The sequence below is a fragment of the Microtus oregoni genome, unplaced genomic scaffold (assembly GCF_018167655.1).
Source record: "Microtus oregoni isolate MIOR12 unplaced genomic scaffold, Mior012 000004F_ref0000308, whole genome shotgun sequence".
NCBI classification, from domain to species: Eukaryota; Metazoa; Chordata; class Mammalia; order Rodentia; family Cricetidae; genus Microtus; species Microtus oregoni.
Genome location: NW_024543063.1, coordinates 14,580,483 through 14,599,539, shown reverse-complemented (window position 1 = coordinate 14,599,539; position 19,057 = coordinate 14,580,483). Strand labels below are relative to the sequence as shown.

The 19,057-nt window shown below is 52.5% G+C and overlaps 1 protein-coding gene across 1 annotated transcript in view; it reads left to right on the top strand.

Annotated features, from left to right (window-relative positions):
* Cfap65 (cilia and flagella associated protein 65) overlaps nt 1-17,697 on the top strand; it is a 32,920-nt gene extending 15,223 nt beyond the window's left edge. The window contains exons 14-33 of the mRNA XM_041649830.1: nt 124-348; nt 1,230-1,388; nt 1,600-1,750; nt 2,008-2,136; nt 3,377-3,590; nt 3,862-3,990; nt 9,525-9,701; nt 9,940-10,006; nt 10,171-10,281; nt 11,282-11,473; nt 11,562-11,720; nt 12,630-12,773; nt 13,060-13,173; nt 13,349-13,456; nt 14,708-14,752; nt 14,964-15,166; nt 15,730-15,858; nt 16,337-16,813; nt 17,334-17,471; nt 17,583-17,697. Of these exons, the coding sequence (XP_041505764.1) occupies nt 124-348; nt 1,230-1,388; nt 1,600-1,750; nt 2,008-2,136; nt 3,377-3,590; nt 3,862-3,990; nt 9,525-9,701; nt 9,940-10,006; nt 10,171-10,281; nt 11,282-11,473; nt 11,562-11,720; nt 12,630-12,773; nt 13,060-13,173; nt 13,349-13,456; nt 14,708-14,752; nt 14,964-15,166; nt 15,730-15,858; nt 16,337-16,813; nt 17,334-17,471; nt 17,583-17,697 (3,186 nt within the window). The remainder of the gene's footprint in view (nt 1-123; nt 349-1,229; nt 1,389-1,599; nt 1,751-2,007; nt 2,137-3,376; nt 3,591-3,861; nt 3,991-9,524; nt 9,702-9,939; nt 10,007-10,170; nt 10,282-11,281; nt 11,474-11,561; nt 11,721-12,629; nt 12,774-13,059; nt 13,174-13,348; nt 13,457-14,707; nt 14,753-14,963; nt 15,167-15,729; nt 15,859-16,336; nt 16,814-17,333; nt 17,472-17,582) is intronic.
* The last annotated feature ends 1,360 nt before the right edge of the window (nt 17,698-19,057 follow it).

Here is a 19,057-nt window from a genome sequence, read left to right as displayed (position 1 = left end):
TCTGGGTTCTTCAAGGTGGAAGGCAGCTTTGTCAGTCCCCGTCCAAGGGTGAAAAGCTGCACAGCTATGCCTAAACAAATAAGCCAAAAGGTCATGGCACTATCCTTCCTTTCCCTGGCTCAGGAAGTGAGCATGCAGAGCAGAGAGGAGCCCCTGCAGCTGAAGCTGGACACCCGCAAAAGCATCTTCTTCAAGCCTACCTGGGTGGGCTGTTCCTCCACCAGCGACTTCACCTTTCACAACCCCTCACGGCTGCCCCTGGAGTTCGAATGGAGAGTCTCTCAGCAGCACCAAAAGATGCTGGCGGTCCAGCCCTCCAAGGGCATCATCCATCCTAACGAGAACCTTGTGAGTGCCTGGACCCCAATGCCAAGGGTAGATGAGAGGATACCTGTCACCCTTTCCGTTGCCATCTCTTGTGATTCTCATGGCCTGTAATGTATACCTACCTAAGCAATTTGTAGTCATTTCCCCTCCCCTGAGGTGTAGTAGGTTTTAATAACACCTTCCTCACCCCCATCTTACAGGAAATTGAGACTCAGGGGAAGGGTATTTAATTAAGATCCAGATTAGGAGTGTGGAGTTGGGACTGAACGCCGCATTAGTGATGTCAGGGTCCCAGCATGGCTAAACTTCATCGTTCATGGCACCCAAGCAGTAAGATTCCTGGCACGTGGTTTGGATCAGCTGTGTGACAGCTGGGTGTGGTCCAAATGGGTGACTCTCTCAACTAGGGCTGAGAAAGGAGACACCCAGACGTTCCAGATCAGTTCGAAAGGGGAACCCAAATTGGCACCTAAAACAACAAACTTTGTCCCTAGTCTGAGGTAGGTCAGACTCAGAGCAATAACTACCAATACTTGGTATCCATAAACACAAAGGGACAGGAAATGAGAGCCTAAGAGATTCCACAGATGTAGAAACTCACTTGAGTTCCTGCCCCAGACCCCGTCACCAGGTATCTGACCCTGGTCCAGCTATTCCACTTCTCTGAGGCTCCAGTTTCTATCAAAGTGAGTCTTCCCTGTCATGGAGATGTAGGATTGAGGGGCTTTCGGAGATGAGATAATGTGTGTGCACAGTACTCGGCACTCAGAAAAAAAAAAAAAACGGGCAGATGGGAAGTGGTGTCAAACTTTGGTAATGGGACCTCCTGTAGCCAAAAGGCCGCCCGGGAGGGGGCGTCCTGGACACTTGCATGCAAGAGTGAGTCACCTCTGTGATCCCAGACGCTGACATGGATCTTCAGCCCTTTGGAGGAGACCAAGTACCTGTTCCGAGTGGGGATGTGGGTCTGGGAAGCCAGACAGTCCCAAAAGACCAATTCCCGAGCCACCGCGCACTACTGGATTCGGCTGGTGGGCATGGGCGTTACCGGATGCCTCTCTGTGAGTGGAGACGCTGGTGGGGGTGGAGCCAGGGCCCGGGTGAGAAGGAAAGTCCCAGGTGCCCAGCCTTAAGAAGGCAGGGTACAAGGTGTGGATCTGTCTTTCCTTGGGGAATGCTCTGAAGGTTAGGGGTTGGGGAGCCCCCCCCCAGGTTAGGGGTTGGGGAGCCCCCCCCCCCCCCCCCCCGGCAGCTGGCTGTCTCTGATCTCAGGCAAAGCCAAAGGAGCTGGACTTTGGGAACGTGCTGGTGAACAGCCGGGAGGTCAAGTCTTTGGTGCTCCTGAACGACGGCAACTGCACCCTCTATTACCGCCTGGTCCTGGAGCAGCAGGGGCCCAAGGATTTCAACAATGACCCCTGTGGTATAGAGGCCTGGGCTGGGTCTGGGGTCAGGGAGGAGTGTGTCTGTGTGTCTGTATGTCCTTAAAACAGATGACCCCTGGCGTGTAACTGTGGCGGGTGCCAATGACATCGAGATGCGTAGTGCTTTTCACCCCAGCCTGCTCTGCTCTCAGGGAGTGTTGTGGTGACCCCGGGAAGGGATCTGGGGAGGAACATGGGAGGCCGGGATACCTCTGTCCAGTTGCCCACTGATGACCCCTGCACCTTCTCCCAGCAGCTCTAAAATTGAACCGGTTGGAGGGGACCATGCCGCCTCATTCCCAGGATACCATCTACCTGACTGCCTGTCCTAAGAACCGTTCCCAGTATTCCTGGACCATTAGCTACTGTCTCCTGTCCCACAGAGGTACCCGGGTACTCAGTAGAGATTCGGGTCGGGAAGGGGAGAAGGGAAGAGGTAAACTGTGAGATATGGAGTTGGAGGCATGGCGAGTGAGGGCAGGAGGGACTGTGCCTTCGGGATCTGATGTGCACACTGTGTCTGTCCGTGTGATATCTATACACGTATCCCTGAGCTGTGCTGACACAAGAGCTAGGAAATGTGCTGTCTTCTGTGGAGATCACAGGCAAATAAATCTCAGCCAAACTTCAGCTCTTCCCTCCATGAGATGGAGTTGCTATCATCCCCTGTGCCGGCTGGAAGTTCCCGGAACAGGCACCAGAAGAAGATGTACTCAGTGGGATGGGATTCCAACTCTCCCACGCTTACTGGCAGTGTGGTACTTCCTAAATATGCCTCAGTTTCCCCACTAATAAAAGTGAGATGATCATAGGCCACAAAAGAGAATGAAGTAATAACATCACTATATTGACGTTGAAAGCACAGTGCTAAGTGAAAGAAGCCAGTTAGAAAACACCAAGCACTGAATAATTCCATGTTTGAAGCATCCAGAATAGAGAATAGAGTAGTGATCGTTGGAGGTGGGGGAGGGGTAGGTGGGGAAGTATTGAGTTTTTCAAGAGGGACAATAGAAACTTTCTAAAACTTGGTGGTGGTGGCTGTGTGCCTGTGAATCTATAAAACCTACTGAATTGCCGGGCGGTGGTGGCACACGCCTTTAATCCCAGCACTTGGGAGGCAGAGGCAGGCGGATCTCTGTGAGTTCGAGACCAGCCTGGTCTACAAGAGCTAGTTCCAGGACAGACTCCAAAACCACAGAGAAACCCTGTCTCGAAAAACCAAAAAAAAAAAAAAAACCTACTGAATTGTATATCTTTTTATTTGTTTATTTGTTTGTTTGTTTTTCGAGACAGGGTTTCTCTGTAGCTTTGGAAGCTGTCCTGGAACTAGCTCTTGTAGACCAGGCTGGCCTCGAACTCACGGAGGATTAAAGGCATGCACCACCACTGCCCGGCTTGAATTGTATATCTTAAAGAGTAGTTTTGCAATCTATGAATCAGGCTTTATTGAGTGAGTTTGGAAATAAATAGTGGTACATGTTAAATGGCAGGATGTGTGTTAAGGTAATGCAGTGCCCAGCACATAGAACATCTAGACAAGGGCTGGCTGCCATTGGAAATGTGCTCAAGACTGCTTCTAGCCAGGGGAGCTAAACCCTCTGCTCTCCCCATGCTCATGCCCCCAGATAGTGTGGCTGGCGAGACGCAGAAGCTGTGCCATGTCTCCCTGGTAGCTGTGTACCCTTTACTCTCCATCCTGGACATCTGCTCCATGGGCAGTGCTGAGGGCATCACCCGGAAGCACCTGTGGCATCTCTTCTCCCTGGACACACTCAATAGTTACTTGTCACGTGACCCAACCCTCACAGAGCTCACCTACAAGGTGCCTACCCGGCACAGGTAAGCTAGGCTCGAGGTCGGGTAGGAAAGATTGGACCATCTACCAACAACACTCGAACACCAGGCCTTTCCCAGGAAGCTGAGTGTGGGGGGAGGGGTTGACCTATTCCTAGGGGCCTGGAAGGGCAAGGATTGACTTGAGAACTAAGGAGCTACCTCACTGACCCTGAATTCCAGACTTCTCACTTTGTACCTGGGGGTGGACCCCCAAAGTTAGAGCCCTGGCTTATTTCCATCTCTTTGCACTGAGCCATTTCTCCGCCACACACAGCTTGAGCCCTACGCCCCCTGTCTTCACTCCTCTGAAGCTGGACTTCAATTTCGGAGCAGCGCCACTAGATGCCCCACCGTCCGTGGTACTCCTAGTACTGAAGAACAGCGGACTGGTGTCCCTGGACTGGTATGGCTGGGAAGGGGGCTACTACAAGGGTCCGAGACCAGAGCTTTAGGGACCAGGAGCAGGAAATAGCCCCTGACTTTCTGGGGCTTCCTGGGAAACCTGGGGTGGCTCCCCCACTGACAGGGTAAGGGTGTTGGAGGAGATTACCACTACCCACTGTACCCGGGGGTATGGCACTGGCTGCAACTAGGTTCTTGGCAGAGTGAAATTCCTGGAAACTGGATGCAGCTGTATCAGTAACTGAGTGACGGCTGCAGGCTAGACACTGTGTTTTTCCAGCCTTCAATCCTGGATCTTTACAGTGGCCCTGTGAGAAAGAGGTCTCCAGATTAGTTCAAAAGACAGGGACTGAGAGGCAGTGGGCTAAGGCCTCAGTCAAAGACACCTGGCTACTAGAGGCAGACCCAGGTTCAAATCCAGATGTGCCAACCCCAGAGTGCCTGCCAATACCAGTTAGTCAGCAAGAAGACTTCAAGTTCCTTCTCATAAATCGGAACTGTCTGGGCACCCGGCTGCCTGCCAGATCTCTCTGCTGCCAGAGAAGAGCCTACCACTAGAGGGCGTGGCTGAGCAGAGTGGAAACTGGCCACTAAACAGAGTCACCTGGCCTGTGAAGGAAGAATGGATGCGGTAGAGTCCAGATAGCTCTAGTACATTCTTTTTATCAGTTGTACAATATTCTAGAGTATAAAGGGACTTAAATTGTTAGGTCACCCCTGTGTTGAAAGATTTTGTTCCCAATAAAAGGAACAAAAAATGTTTTTGCCTTTTTGCCACCATAAAGATAGTTTCATATATGGTTTGTGTCTGTGTGTGTGTGTGTGTGTGTGTGTGTGTGTGTGTGTGTGTGTGACTGCGGAGATGGCTCAGTGTGTGTGTGTGTGTGTGTGTGTGTGACTGCGAGATGGCTCAGTGTGTGTGTGTGTGTGTGTGTGTGCGACTGCGGAGATGGCTCAGTGTGTGTGTGTGTGTGTGTGTGTGTGTGTGTGACTGCGGAGATGGCTCAGTGTGTGTGTGTGTGTGTGTGACTGCGGAGATGGCTCAGTGTGTGTGTGTGTGTGTGTGACTGCGGAGATGGCTCAGTGTGTGTGTGTGTGTGTGTGTGTGTGTGACTGCGGAGATGGCTCAGTGTGTGTGTGTGTGTGCGACTGCGGAGATGGCTCAGTGTGTGTGTGTGTGTGTGTGTGCGACTGCGGAGATGGCTCAGTGTGTGTGTGTGTGTGTGTGCGACTGCGGAGATGGCTCAGTGTGTGTGTGTGTGTGTGTGTGACTGCGGAGATGGCTCAGTAAGTGTGTGTGTGTGACTGCGGAGATGGCTCAGTGTGTGTGTGTGTGTGTGTGACTGCGGAGATGGCTCAGTGTGTGTGTGTGTGTGACTGCGGAGATGGCTCAGTGTGTGTGTGTGTGTGACTGCGGAGATGGCTCAGTGTGTGTGTGTGTGTGTGTGTGACTGCGGAGATGGCTCAGTGTGTGTGTGTGTGTGTGACTGCGGAGATGGCTCAGTGTGTGTGTGTGTGTGTGTGTGTGCGACTGCGGAGATGGCTCAGTGTGTGTGTGTGTGTGTGTGTGTGTGCGACTGCGGAGATGGCTCAGTGTGTGTGTGTGTGCGCGACTGTGGAGATGGCTCAGTGTGTGTGTGTGTGTGTGTGTGTGCGACTGCGGAGATGGCTCAGTGTGTGTGTGTGTGTGTGCGACTGCGGAGATGGCTCAGTGTGTGTGTGTGTGTGTGTGTGACTGCGGAGATGGCTCAGTGTGTGTGTGTGTGCGCGACTGTGGAGATGGCTCAGTGTGTGTGTGTGTGTGTGTGTGACTGCGGAGATGGCTCAGTGTGTGTGTGTGTGTGTGCGACTGCGGAGATGGCTCAGTGTGTGTGTGTGTGTGCGCGACTGTGGAGATGGCTCAGTGTGTGTGTGTGTGTGTGACTGCGGAGATGGCTCAGTGTGTGTGTGTGTGTGTGCGACTGCGGAGATGGCTCAGTGTGTGTGTGTGTGTGTGTGTGACTGCGGAGATGGCTCAGTGTGTGGGTGTGTGTGTGCGACTGCGGAGATGGCTCAGTGCGTGTGTGTGTGTGCGCGACTGTGGAGATGGCTCAGTGTGTGTGTGTTTGTGTGTGTGTGTGTGCGCGCGCGACTGCGGAGATGGCTCAATGTGTGTGTGTGTGACTGCGGAGATGGCTCAGTGTGTGTGTGTGTGTGTGTGCGACTGCGGAGATGGATCAGTGTGTGTGTGTGTGTGTGTGTGCGCGTGCGACTGCGGAGATGGCTCAGTGTGTGTGTGTGTGTGTGTGACTGCGGAGATGGCTCAGTGTGTGTGTGTGTGTGCGACTGCAGAGATGACTCAGTGTGTGTGTGTGTGTGTGACTGCGGAGATGGCTCAGTGTGTGTGTGTGTGCGACTGCGGAGATGGATCAGTGTGTGTGTGTGTGTGTGTGTGTGCGACTGCCGAGATGGCTCAGTGTGTGTGTGTGTGTGTGTGTGTGCGACTGCGGAGATGGCTCAGTGTGTGTGTGTGTGTGACTGCGGAGATGGCTCAGTGTGTGTGTGTGTGTGTGTGTGTGGGACTGCGGAGATGGCTCAGTGTGTGTGTGTGTGTGTGTGGGCGCGACTGTGGAGATGGCTCACAGTGTGTGTGTGTGTGTGTGTGTGACTGCGGAGATGGCTCTGTGTGTGTGTGTGCGCGACTGCGGAGATGGCTCAATGTGTGTGTGTGTGTGTGCGCGACTGCGGAGATGGCTCAATGTGTGTGTGTGTGTGTGTGTGTGTGTGTGACTGCGGAGATGGCTCAGTGTGTGTGTGTGTGTGCGACTGCGGAGATGGCTCAGTGTGTGTGTGTGTGTGTGTGTGCGCGACTGCGGAGATGGCTCAGTGTGTGTGTGTGTGTGTGTGCGCGACTGTGGAGATGGCTCAGTGTGTGTGTGTGTGTGTGTGACTGCGGAGATGGCTCAGTGTGTGTGTGTCTGTGCGACTGCGGAGATGGCTCAGTGTGTGTGTTTGTGTGTGTGCGACTGCGGAGATGGCTCAGTGTGTGTGTGTGTGTGTGTGTGTGTGACTGCGGAGATGGCTCAGTGTGTGTGTGTGTGTGCGACTGCGGAGATGGCTCAGTGTGTGTGTGTGTGTGTGTGTGACTGCGGAGATGGCTCAGTGTGTGTGTGTGTGTGTGTGTGTATGTGACTGCGGAGATGGCTCAGTGTGTGTGTGTGTGTGTGTGTGTGTGTGTGAGACTGCGGAGATGGCTCAGTGTGTGTGTGTGTGTGTGTGTCTGTGACTGCGGAGATGGCTCAGTGTGTGTGTGTGTGTGTGTGTGACTGCGGAGATGGCTCAGTGTGTGTGTGTGTGTGTGTGTGTGTGTGCACGACTGCAGAGATGGCTCAATGTGTGTGTGTGTGTGTGTGTGTGTGTGTGTGTGTGTGTGCGACTGTGGAGATGGCTCAGCGGGCCCAAAGATTGCTGCACAAGCACGAGGTCCTGAGCTTGGAATCTTGAATCCACGTACGGCCAGCCACAGGAACACACGTCTGTGGCAGGATGGGAAGAGGGGGTGGAACTGTCATCCCAGGAGCTTGCGGGCAGCTAATCTGACATCCACAGTGGTAAACAAAGCGTGTCTCAAACAGGATGGGAGGCAAGGACTGACACCCAGAGTTGCCCTCTGACCAAATGCTGTGTCATGTGTGCTCCCACACCCACACACGTGTACATTTATGACATACGTGCACTCAGTGTGCGTTAGTATATTTTCATGTCTGCAATTTAATCGTATATGTGGATCCCTGAAAATACGGCTTCTGGATCAAAGAATACATGTGTGTTTGATCTTAGTAGATGCTGCCAGGTTATTTCCTAAAGCCAGCAGAATTTCCCTCTCGCTCCACCAATGTTTGAGGATGTCTGCTCTTTCTGAACTTTACCAGCGCTACGAGCATCTGTTTTCCAAATGCTTTGTTTTCCAGTGAGAGGAACTGGACAGACCCCTTGTGAGTTTGAAGTGTAGGTCCCTGATTCCTGTGAGGCTTATCGGCTCTTCTGCCTTCTATTTCTGGGTGTCCTCTGTTCAAGCCCTAGCCCAGTTTACTCCTGGGGCCAATTCCCTTCCATTTCTCAGAGAGAGTTCTATCAAGCGGTGGCCTTGGGACCCTTCGTCACTAGCTTTTCCAGCTGGTTGCATGACAATATCTACTTTGCTACAGTGTGAGGCCTTGGGGTGGGTGGTTCTCCTTACATTGCTGTGTCCTTCAAGATCCCCAGCCCTCTGGGAACCTGTTCTCTAGCCTGTGTCCAAGCCTTAACACCCTCCTCCTCAGAGCCCCTGGGTGGTACTGCCAGCATTCTGAGGAGCTGCAAATGCCCTCTTCCTGAGATGTAGACAGGCTGCTTGTTCATTTCCCAGCTGCCCAGACCCAAAATAATCACCCAGAAACTGTATTAATTAAAACACTGCTTGACTAATCACTTAGGTGTATTGCTAGGTAGCTCTTATGTCTTAAATTAATCCACTTCTATTATCTTATATTTTACCACGAAGCTCGTGGTTTACTGGTACCATGTCTTTCTCCTCTGGCAGCTACATGGCATCTCTGTGACTCCACCAACTCTCTCCCTATATCTCTCTATATATTCTGCCATGCTATAGGCCGAAGCAGCTACTTTATTAACCAATGGTAATAAAACATATTCATAGCTTGCAGAGGGGAATCCCACATCACTGAGACCTTATGGAAGAAGGGTCAGTGGCCCGCCCTAAGTGGCTCGCATATACAAGTGACACCCTTGGCTCCTGGTTTCCAAAAGGAGAGCCCCAGTCTTCACTTTCCTTTATTTGTTTTGTGTCTGGTTCTGTCTCTAGTTAGCTTTTGTTTGTTTAAAGATGGTGTCTTAGTCACTGTTCCATTATTGTGATGAAACACCATTTCCAAAACAAGTATTATAAAATTAAGCATTTAATTGGGTGCTTGCTTACAGTTTTAGAGAGTTAGTTCATGCCCATCGTGGCAGGGAGCAGACGGGCATGGTCCTGGAGAAGTAACTAACAGCTCACACCATGTCCTGCAGGCAGCAGGTTTGTGAAACCTTCCAAGCCCATCCCTCCAGTGTGGCCACACCTCCTCCAGCGTGGCCACACCTCCTCCAGCGTGGCCACACTTCCAGCAACAAGACCATACCTCTTAATCCTTCCCAAACAGTTCCCCTAATGGGATCAAGTATTCAAACATATGAGGGGCCATTCTTCATCAAACCACCACACAGGGTCTCATTCTTTAACCCCGGCTAGTCTGGAGTTCACCATGCAGCCTAAATTGACCTTGACTTTCAGGAGTCCTTCTGCCCATTCACCCAAGTGCTAGTGCTACAAGTGTGGGCCATCATGTTGACTATTTCTAGGTTTGGGGACATTTATGAAAGGAGAATCCACCTAGCTACACCTACTTACCAGAACCTGGGCCAACTTCTGAAATGGGGGTGTGAAATGCAGGGGGTATATGGTGAAAGCCCCTCTGCCTGTCTCATGGCTTCACTCCTCTCCTTTGCCTTCTCCAGGGCCTTCCTCTTTCCAAGCGACCAGCAGCTGGATCTGGATCTGTGGGTGGAGCAAGCCGAGCTTAGCTGCACTGAGCTCCACCAAATGCGTGCAGAGGATAATTGCCTCTTCTCCATCAACCCCAAGGCTGGGACCCTGAGCCCTGGGCAGGAGCAGATGGTGGAGTTCAAATACAGGTGCTCCTGCACCCCGTGCCCTGTCCCTCCTTCCAGGAGATCCTTAGCTCTGACTTTTCTCTGTGTGACTCCAGGGGACCCTAGACAACCCCCCCTGGGAAGCCATCTCCTGCAGGGGAGGTCTGTGTCATCCCTGCCTCCTCCCAGCTCAGAGATGGTTGTCTGGTTCAAAGCTACACTTGTTTTCCCACCTAAAGAGGTCTCTGGAACTCACTGTCTCCTTGTCTCCTCCTTCCAGCCACTTGTTCATTGGCACTGATCGCCTCTCTGTGCTCTTCAAGGTGTCCCATGGACGGGAGATCCTGGTAAGACCCCAGATGTAGTCCCGCTGGGGACCAGCTGTGGGAGCTCATTGCGCATCCAAGAGAGGAGCAGGGAGTGGTGCCCCTGGGGACCCAGGGCCTGCATCTCTGCTGGGTGTGCCAGTTCTTGCAGGGCAGCATGCCATCCATGGGCTCTTTGTTTCCAGCTACACTTCATAGGCGTGACAGTAAGGCTGGAGCAGAAGTACGTGCACTTCACCTCCACCAGTCACCAGTTCATCCCTGTCCCCATTGGGGACACCCTGCCCCCTCGCCAGGTCGGTGGCCTGTGTTAAACCTGTCGCCGTGAGGTATAAGCATTGCTCTCTGTGCATCTGTCAGTCCGTACAAGATGGCAGACACTGCCCCACGCGGGATGACTGGGAAGATCTAAGGCCAGAATCTTCTGGTATTTAAGCCCTTTGCCAGGCTCCATTCCCACACAAATTGTTCCCCTGTTAACAAAAGGGTCTTCCAACTTCTTTGATCATGGACCACGCTAGTGTATTTTATACCATTTGTGTTTCCACTCACATACACAATGTTACTGCAAATCTGCTCCTATCTACAAAGTACACAAATGACATCTGCGTTTCTTTCTACCCTGTTCTAAGTGCTAGCTATGGCCCATCAGTTCATTTAGACCTGTTTGCTAAGTGGTCTCAGCTACAGTTTGGAAATCACTGCTCTTAGAGGCCCCTCTTTCCAGAGAGGTGAGGGTCAGAATGTGAATTCAGAAGTTGTCAACTTTTTCTTTTGTGGGTATGTGTTTGTACATGTGTGTGTACATGTTTGTGTGTGTGTGTTACATGTTTGTATGTGTGTAACTGTGTGTGTAGGTCAGAGCTCTTTTTTAAAAGTCATTCTCTACCAGCCAAGCTAGCTCCAGGAAGAGAGTGATTGAGGAGAATATCTACGGTAACCTCTGGCCTGCACATGTATATGCAAACATGTGTACACGCACCCACGACGGTGTCTGGTGTAAGTGTCCCTTCTGTCGGGATTTGAGGAAATGCGCACAGAGCCCACGCACCCTCTAAGGCTTTCAATCTAGTCCACGCTTGCACTAGGCTCTTGTGTAAACTGAGGGCAAATGAAGTAAGTTGCTGTTTTACAAACAGAATTGCTGATATCCTAAAATGTTATAGATGGACTATTCATGTATCAGAGGGGAAAATGACTGGGGGCGGGCTCCGAGGTCTATCGTGAAGATAAGCTGCCCTCCCCAAATGCACAGTCCTGAGCTGGCTGGCTACCTTCCCATTCCTGCCCTTGCAGATTTATGAGCTATATAACGGTGGCTCGGTACCTGTGACGTACGAGGTCCAGGTGAGCGTTCTGTCACAAGCTCAAGAAAAAAATTTTGACCATCCTATTTTCTGCTGCCTGAACCCCAGAGGGGAGATCCAGCCAGGCACCACGGCTCGGATCCTGTGGATCTTCTCACCCATCGAGGCCAAGACCTACACAGTGAGCGGTGGCCTGGGTAGTACTGGCAAGGGTTGGTGTTGGAGCTGTGACTTCCTCACCGTACCTGATTGCACCGGTTCCTTCCCAGGTGGATGTACCCATACACATCCTCGGATGGAACTCAGCTGTCATCCGCTTCCAAGGAGTGGGATACGACCCCTACATCATGGGTGACACGGCTCCTTTCCACAACATCTCCTCATGGGACAACAGCTCCATATACTCTAGACTGATGATTCCTGGGCAGGTGGGAGGAAGGAAGCTTGGAGGGTCTTAGAGTCCAGGGTGGCCAGCGTCAAGGGCTGGGAAGGCGGAGAGAGAAAAGGAGATAGGTTAAGGAGGGATAGAGGGTGAGGCTCCAGCTTCAGAGAGCACCAGCTGTGCAAGAGGCTTACCCTGGCAGCCGATGTCTGGTACCCTTGGTATACTAGACGTAGTATGTATGTGTGACGTGTAGTCTGGTATGCGTGGGACACTCCACCTTCTTCAGCGCCCTTGGTCCCAGCCTTGTTTGTAAGCACAGGGCTAAGATTATTATGCAGAAATCTTCCTATTCTAGGTACTGTCTTCATATAAAACAGTCCCTCTCTGGGGCTCAGGTAGATTTTGCTCAAGATATTTGTGGTCACTAATACTACCATTAGTCCACACGCTTCTTATTGTTGGGGGGCCTGGCACATTCATCTAGTCACCCATTTATTCAGTTACCCATATATGTACTTTTTCATCTACCCATCGACCCTCGTACCACTTACAAATCTATGCATCCTTCCCTACAACCTTGTATCTATGGCCCCACCCATCTAATCACTGCACATCTGCCCACTTTTCCATTAAGAGCCCCATTAGACCCCGAATTCAGGATGAACACTGGAAACCCCGGGAGCACAGCAGGCTTCAGGGCGAGGCTTTTGGGGGTTATCCTAGCTCTGCCTGTGCGAGGAATTTGGGGAAGTTGCCTGTGCCCCTGAACCCTCACAGCTCACCCAACTCCAGGAAACAACTGTGCCTACAGTAGAGGGCCACTGTGAGGCTCAGACGTGTGGGAAACTCCTAACACAATAATCGCCCAGCTGGAAATGCATAGGAACTGGTAGTGTCTCTACGGTTTCTTCTGCGTGCCCCCAGACTGACACTGTGCTGTATTCACCAGCAGAACGTCTTCCTGTCCCAGTCTCACATCTCCCTGGGAAACATCCCTGTGCAGACCAAGTGCAGCCGCCTGCTCTTCCTCAACAACATCTCCAAAAGTGAGACAATTGTCTTCACCTGGCAGCCAAGGTTCTTAGACTTCGGAGAGGTGAGAGTCCTTTGCTCCCACAATCAGAACTTGTGGCCAGGCTCCTGACCCGTTCTGTACAGCCCCATATCACCTCTTCCTGTCCCGGCCCACCCCACCCTCTCCTATCACGTTCACCGTGCCCCATAACATCCCTCCTCTCCTACCCTCTCCCATCCTGTCCTATTCCATCGCATCTCATCCTGTCCCATTCTGTCTCATCCCACCCCACCTTGTAAGAGCTTGCCTGGCCCTATCCTCTGCCATCCTTCCTCCCAAACCCACAGGACTGTCCCTAAATCAACAGGTAACTGTGAGCCCCATGGAAGGAGAGGTATGTCCTGAAGAGGCCACCCCAATCCTGGTGACCCTGAAGGCCTCAGTCCACGCCAGCTTCTACAGCATGGACCTGATATGCAAGGTAGGGACCAGCTGCAGAGAAACACGTGGGGGCTGAGACACAGCTCCCAAATATGGGATAGAGGAGGGCTCCGAGTTCTCTAAACCCTCAGAAAAAGGCAGAAGCCAGCGTACCAAGCTAAGCTCCAGCAGAGAGCATACAGATCTCGACTTCTCTCGCCTTGTGCTGGGCTCAGGTCTACCGGCAGGAACTCATGCATCAGTACCACAAGGACTTACAGGACTGGAATGAAGAGAAGGCTCGGCAGGAGGCGGAGTTCACCATCACAGACATGAAAGCAAAGGTGAGGAGAGTGGAGTGGGCCTCCCCTTCCCCGATCCCGCCAGCCTTACCAGAAGAGATGGAGGTGATAGACTGAGGTAGCCACCCTCCATGGGAAACTGGCCAGTCTGCCCGCTAGACTTGCTAGACTGGGCACAGCAGCTCCACAGCTCTCCTCAGCCACCCAGGGTGAGGAAGGCTGGCTGGAAATCCCTGGCTTCACGCAGAAGGATTTCACAAGAGCCTGTTGTGTGCTGAGTGCTGAGAACACAAAGGAAATGACACAGAGCTCACCTTCTGACGAAGGACACTGCAGGCTCTGGAAAGAGCCTTAGGTTTGATTCTTGGTTTTAACCTTTGCTAATTGGGTGACCCTGGTTAGACCACTTCACCTTTTAGTCCCTTGACTATAAAATGAAAATAACATGAATTAGGGGTTTTCTTCCATATATTCCACAGGTGAAAGCCAGGCAAGGCAAGATTGGCCCTGAGCTGTTCAGTCCGGTGTGACTGAGTGATGGGAATTCTTTGTATCATTTGTTCCCCTTTTTTCTGTACAAAATATGAGGATTTGGTTATTCAATTTTTTTAAACAGGGACTTCAGCTCTTCCTGTCACAGTCTCTTAAGTGCTGAGGTTACAGGCACGAGACACCACACTCAGTCAACAACAAATGTCTTAAACAATCTTCTAATGCTAGTGAACTATCCACTGTGGAGCTACTGCTACAAGCATGACCGTGCACAGTGTGCCTACAGTCGAGCACGTATCCAGCGACCGTTTCCAAAACACAGGCTGCTCTATCTCTGCCGGGAGACCAGTAGCAAACATAAAGCATCCTGCTTCCTCCTAATTCCACCCCCTGCCTCCACTCACATTTGTATCTCCAGTCTCCTCTATGACCACCACACAGAACTCTCAGGAAGCTTCTGCTGCCCTGAAGCCTGGGCCCCTCTGAATACAGATCATATAGGCGACCGCTTTCTAATCCTCTTTCCTTGTCTCTCTGAGTCTCAAAGACCCAGAGCACCAAGGACGAGCACCTTCAGGGCCGGCCTCTCTCCGTCTAATCAATCTCCTTGTCCATTCTTCATTTGACTAAGCAGATTTTCCTTGTGTGTTCCTAGGCGGCACTTACCTAGGGAAGGTTCGAGAAAAGGGGCATCATGGGGAGGTGGGCAAAACCAAGAGGGAAGCAAGGTCTGGTTATACAGAGGGACGGAAGTGGGCATGGCTGGGGCTGTCAGATCCTGAACTGGGCTCTCTCTTACAGAGGAGAGCACCTTGCACAGCCTGTGAACCTGTGAAGAAGTACAAGGTGAGCCAGAAGGCCCCCACCTGGCCATTCTCGGGGTAGCTGAAAAGGTTCTTGCTTGTCTCCAGAGATACCCTCCAGCCCTGAGTCAGCCTACTAGAAGAGAGGGAGGAAAATACTAGTAGGCAAGAAACCACCCTAGGGTGCGAGGCCAGGAGGCTCCTTGGCAGCGTGAGTAGAGCTCCCTATCACCTCTGCCTCCTTCTTCCTAAAGACCCTGCCTCCCATCACAAACCAGCCATCTCTCAGCCGACCTGCCAGCTGGAACCTGAAGCTGGCAAAGGAGGAGACATCGTGGCCATGTCCTCAACCACCGGTGCCAGGCTTGCTCTGTCTAGGCCTCACTGCGAGGGCCCATGCCATTGACTACTACCTGGCCAACTTCTTCTCTGAGTTTCCCTGCCACTTCCTGTACCGGTGAACTCTTGGGCAAAGCGTGGGCCACCTTCCTGTAGTCTGAATCCTCTCCCCCATTTGTAGGACAGCCGAAGCCCACACTCAACCTTTAGGAAGGGCTGAAGCAAGAATTGGGGCAATGAGAATCATCATTACTGTTTCTCTCTCTCTTTCCCTCCCTCCCTCCTTTTCTCCCTCCCTCCCTCCTTCCCTCCCTTCCTCTCTTAGTTTTCTGAGACAGAGTTTCTCTGTGTAACATCCCTGGCTGTCCTGGAACTCACTTTGTAGACCAGGCTGACCTTGATACTTAGGTCCCTTTGAAGAGAGTAATAAAGAGGCCCCTGAGGAATCCACCAAGGTGTCCCACCCTCCCCTTTTGCCCATTTGAAGCCTCTGGGTCATGCTCTAACCTAAGGGTTGGGTGCAGCTCTCTTGGTACAGTAATAATATTTTGTTAAGACTGGGTGTGTGCCCACCATATTTGTGTCCTCATGACTGGGGCAGCTACCATCATGACTTGTGTCCCTACCCCCTATAGCCTAGTAGCCTTCCAAGTCCACTCAGAATATCCTGGTCTACCTCAGGGAGCTGCCAAAGAAGAAATTATGCAGAGAAGAATCAAAAGGTTTTGAGGAAGAACCCCCTGATAAGGAGGAGCCTGTCTGGAGGCAGAAGAAGCAGCTTCTGGTTGACTGTCTCACGGCCATCATCAGGTACCCTCTGCGCTGAGCACTTTCATCCTCCTCCTCCCACCCCTCCCACTGCATTGGACAAAGCTTCAGAAGCTCCAGTGCTCCGCTCCTGAGGAAAAGAGAATTTCTGCTGGAGGACCCTTGGGACAGAACCACTCTGATAGAACTGGCTAGACAGATCTTCAGGGTTGAGTCCTGATTGGTCGCTTCTCTGTGGCTGGTCTGATGTTATCTATAGGCAGTTCCCCATGGCCTCGGGCACTCTGCCCTTTATGTGCGTCTTTCTGACTTTCTGGCTCTGCCTGTACTACATCCTGTTCACCTCTAAGACTCTACAGGGCTCAGGGTTGCCATGTTCTAAGGGCGCTCCTTCCAGACCTGGCTCTTGATAGTAAAATCAGCAGCCAGAACTGTCCTTTGGGAAGCAGGGAAGCCAACACTGTCCTAGCCAAAAGCCCTTCCACTATATTCCATATCTTCTTATTTTTTTCCTACCCAGAGGCCTGCTGGAAGACAAGACTTTCCAGGAGGCTGTGAACCAAAGTCTGGTGGAGCAAGTTCCTTACTTCTGCCAGTTCTGGAACGAGCAGTCAGCCAGGTTCCCGGCCCACAAGAGCAACTTGTACTTAATGCCAATCCTGTCCCTGCCCTCCAGCTGCTATGAGAACGGGAAAGGCAAAGAGCAGGGGGAGGACAAATGCAGCTCAGGGAAGGATGCAGAAGAGGAAGAGAATGAAGATGAGGAGGAAGAGGAGGAGGAGGCAGAAGAAGAGGAAGAGGAGAGAGAGGAGGAAGAACTGAGCAAGGAGGAAATGGAAGAGGAGATAAACAAAGGGGTAAAGCTGACCTGGTCAGAGATCAAGGCCACTTCCCAGCCCACTGGGTCCCCGCAGTCCTTGCAGTGGCAATGGCAGCAGGATCTGAAAACGATGGTAAAAGAGGAGCAAGAAAATGACGACAAAGAAGCCATTGGAAGGTGAGTGGCTGGGGCCAGACGAAACCTGGGAGTGCCTTACACCGAGGCTGGCCTCAGCTGCGTGGGACTCTCTTCCTAACTTGGGTCCCAGCGACAACCTCTTGGTGTAGTGTAAAATTTGGGTGTGGGATTTTCAAGAGAGCAGAACCCAGATTTATGTAGTGTGTGGTACCGGATTGATAGCATTTTCCAGCACAGTGCTCCCAGGAGTGGGGTGGAAGTCTTCAAAGTCTCTCAGTGGACAGGTAGGACCAGAGAAAAGGCTTGACTTTTTCTGATACCACGACCTTCTGGGGCTTTTCAGGGGCGGTTTATTCTGTCCCTTTGGGATTCCTTGACCACACACGGCCACTTCTGCATCCTCTTATGACGCCCCACAGTGTTAGGGCTGGGGGTAGGGCTTCCGATGGGAATCTGGGCAGAGCCCCCTGCACGCTGCACTTGCGCACAGCTAAGCGGAGAAGAGGCTTGCAGATCTGAAACCTTGCTAACCAGAGCAACACCCCCCTCCTCCTCCCAGGCTACCAGCCTTCCTCAACCTGCAGGAGGCGATACTAGAGAACATGATCCAGAACATTCTGGTGGAGGCAAGCCGTGGAGAGGTGGTGCTCACGTCAAGGCCCCGAATCATCGCCCTGCCACCAGTCAGCTTGCACAGGTCGGAGCCTGGGGTTATACTAATTGCTTGGAGGGGAGCAGGACAGGAGAGGCATTCAGATGCGGTTGGCAGCCCCACCCCCATTCCTACCCTTGGCTTTCTGTTTTGCAGGCCAGACATCCTGTTGCCCATGCAACAAGGAGAAGTACTTTGCTCTGAGATGCAGCAACCTACTACCGATGGTTTGCTGGGGTCAGCATCCAGCCCCTCTTACATTCCAGCCTAAATTCCCCTTGTCCTGCTAGTAAAACATTTAGTGCCCCCCTTACCTGCTTGGATTTTATTTCCCTCTGCCTGGAAAAAGAAGTTTATTGAGATGTGTGGAAGGTGAGAGCTGCCAGTGTGGACGGCAGAGACCCAGTATACCTTGAGAAACCTGAGGATGAGTTTTCCCATGGACCGGCTAGAGGGCTAGATACTGGCAGAGGGGTGCTGGACTTAGTCTGGCCAGTGGAGGGCGCTTCAGGAGGGGCGCAGTTGGCTTTGCTACAGCGCATCCTGGAAGAACCTAGTGCTAGGCCTGGTGGGCTAAACAGGTGGCCATGGAGGCGGGAAGGTCAATCCTTCTACATCTGTTCCCCAGCACCTCCAGGGCCAGCCTGGTTCCCTGAACTCAGCTAAGAGGTTAAGAAATCGAGCCGTGTTGCACGCCTTTAATCTCAGCACTCGTGAGACAAGAGGCAGGCGGATCTCTGTGAGTTCGAGGCCAGCCTGGTCTATAGAGCCAGTCCCAGAACAGTCAGAGCTACATAAAGAAACCCTGTCTCTAAAGACCAAACCAACACCAAAACAAACAAACAAAAAAAGGTTAAGGAGGATACTGAGGTACGAAATAGTGGGCCAGAATTAGGATTTGGACACTTTTGGAAGTCACGGTTCAAGGAACTAGAGACGCCACTCAGTGACCTCCATTACCAATCCTCAGACCCAGAGATGTTCTGTCTTCACTAGGACGTCCGCCTCTTTTTTTTTTTTCCACCTAAGCCCTGCCGGGCAGCCTCTGTCCTCTGCTCCTCCCTGAGCTCAGAGCCAGGTGGGTGGAAAAGTGACATCTGGTGTTGTTCCAGAGGCACTCAGGTCCCCGGCACCCTCCCTTGCACGCCCCCCCCGCCCCGCCCCGCGCGCCCGGCGGTGCCGCTGCCATGGCCAAGGCCTCTCTGCAGAAGCTTGGTTTCTGAGCCTGGGCGGGGGGGGGGGGGGGGGGGGCGCTCCGCCTCCATGAGTCAATATTTGCCCCGAGCAAACGGGCGCCCGGACAGGTGTGCGTGCGTGTGTGTGTGTGTGTGTGTGTGTGTGTGTGTGTGTGTGTAGGGGCGGGGACTGACCTGGCAGTATAAGAGTGCTCTGAACCCTGGCTAGGGCACAAGCTCCGGGGCGTGGGCTGGGGACGAAGCCAAGCTTGGCTGGTTTGGGCGGAGGGGCAGAAAAGCTGTGGAAGGTGGCCCGGGAGGGAGGGGCGAGCCAGGTGTGCTCCTGTGGCGTCCGCCGCTGCAGCCGACGTGTCAGCCACAGCGGTGCGCAGGTGAGAGCGGGCGGCTAGCGGAGCGGTGGCGCTGCGCTCGAGGAAGATCATCGACGAGACGTCG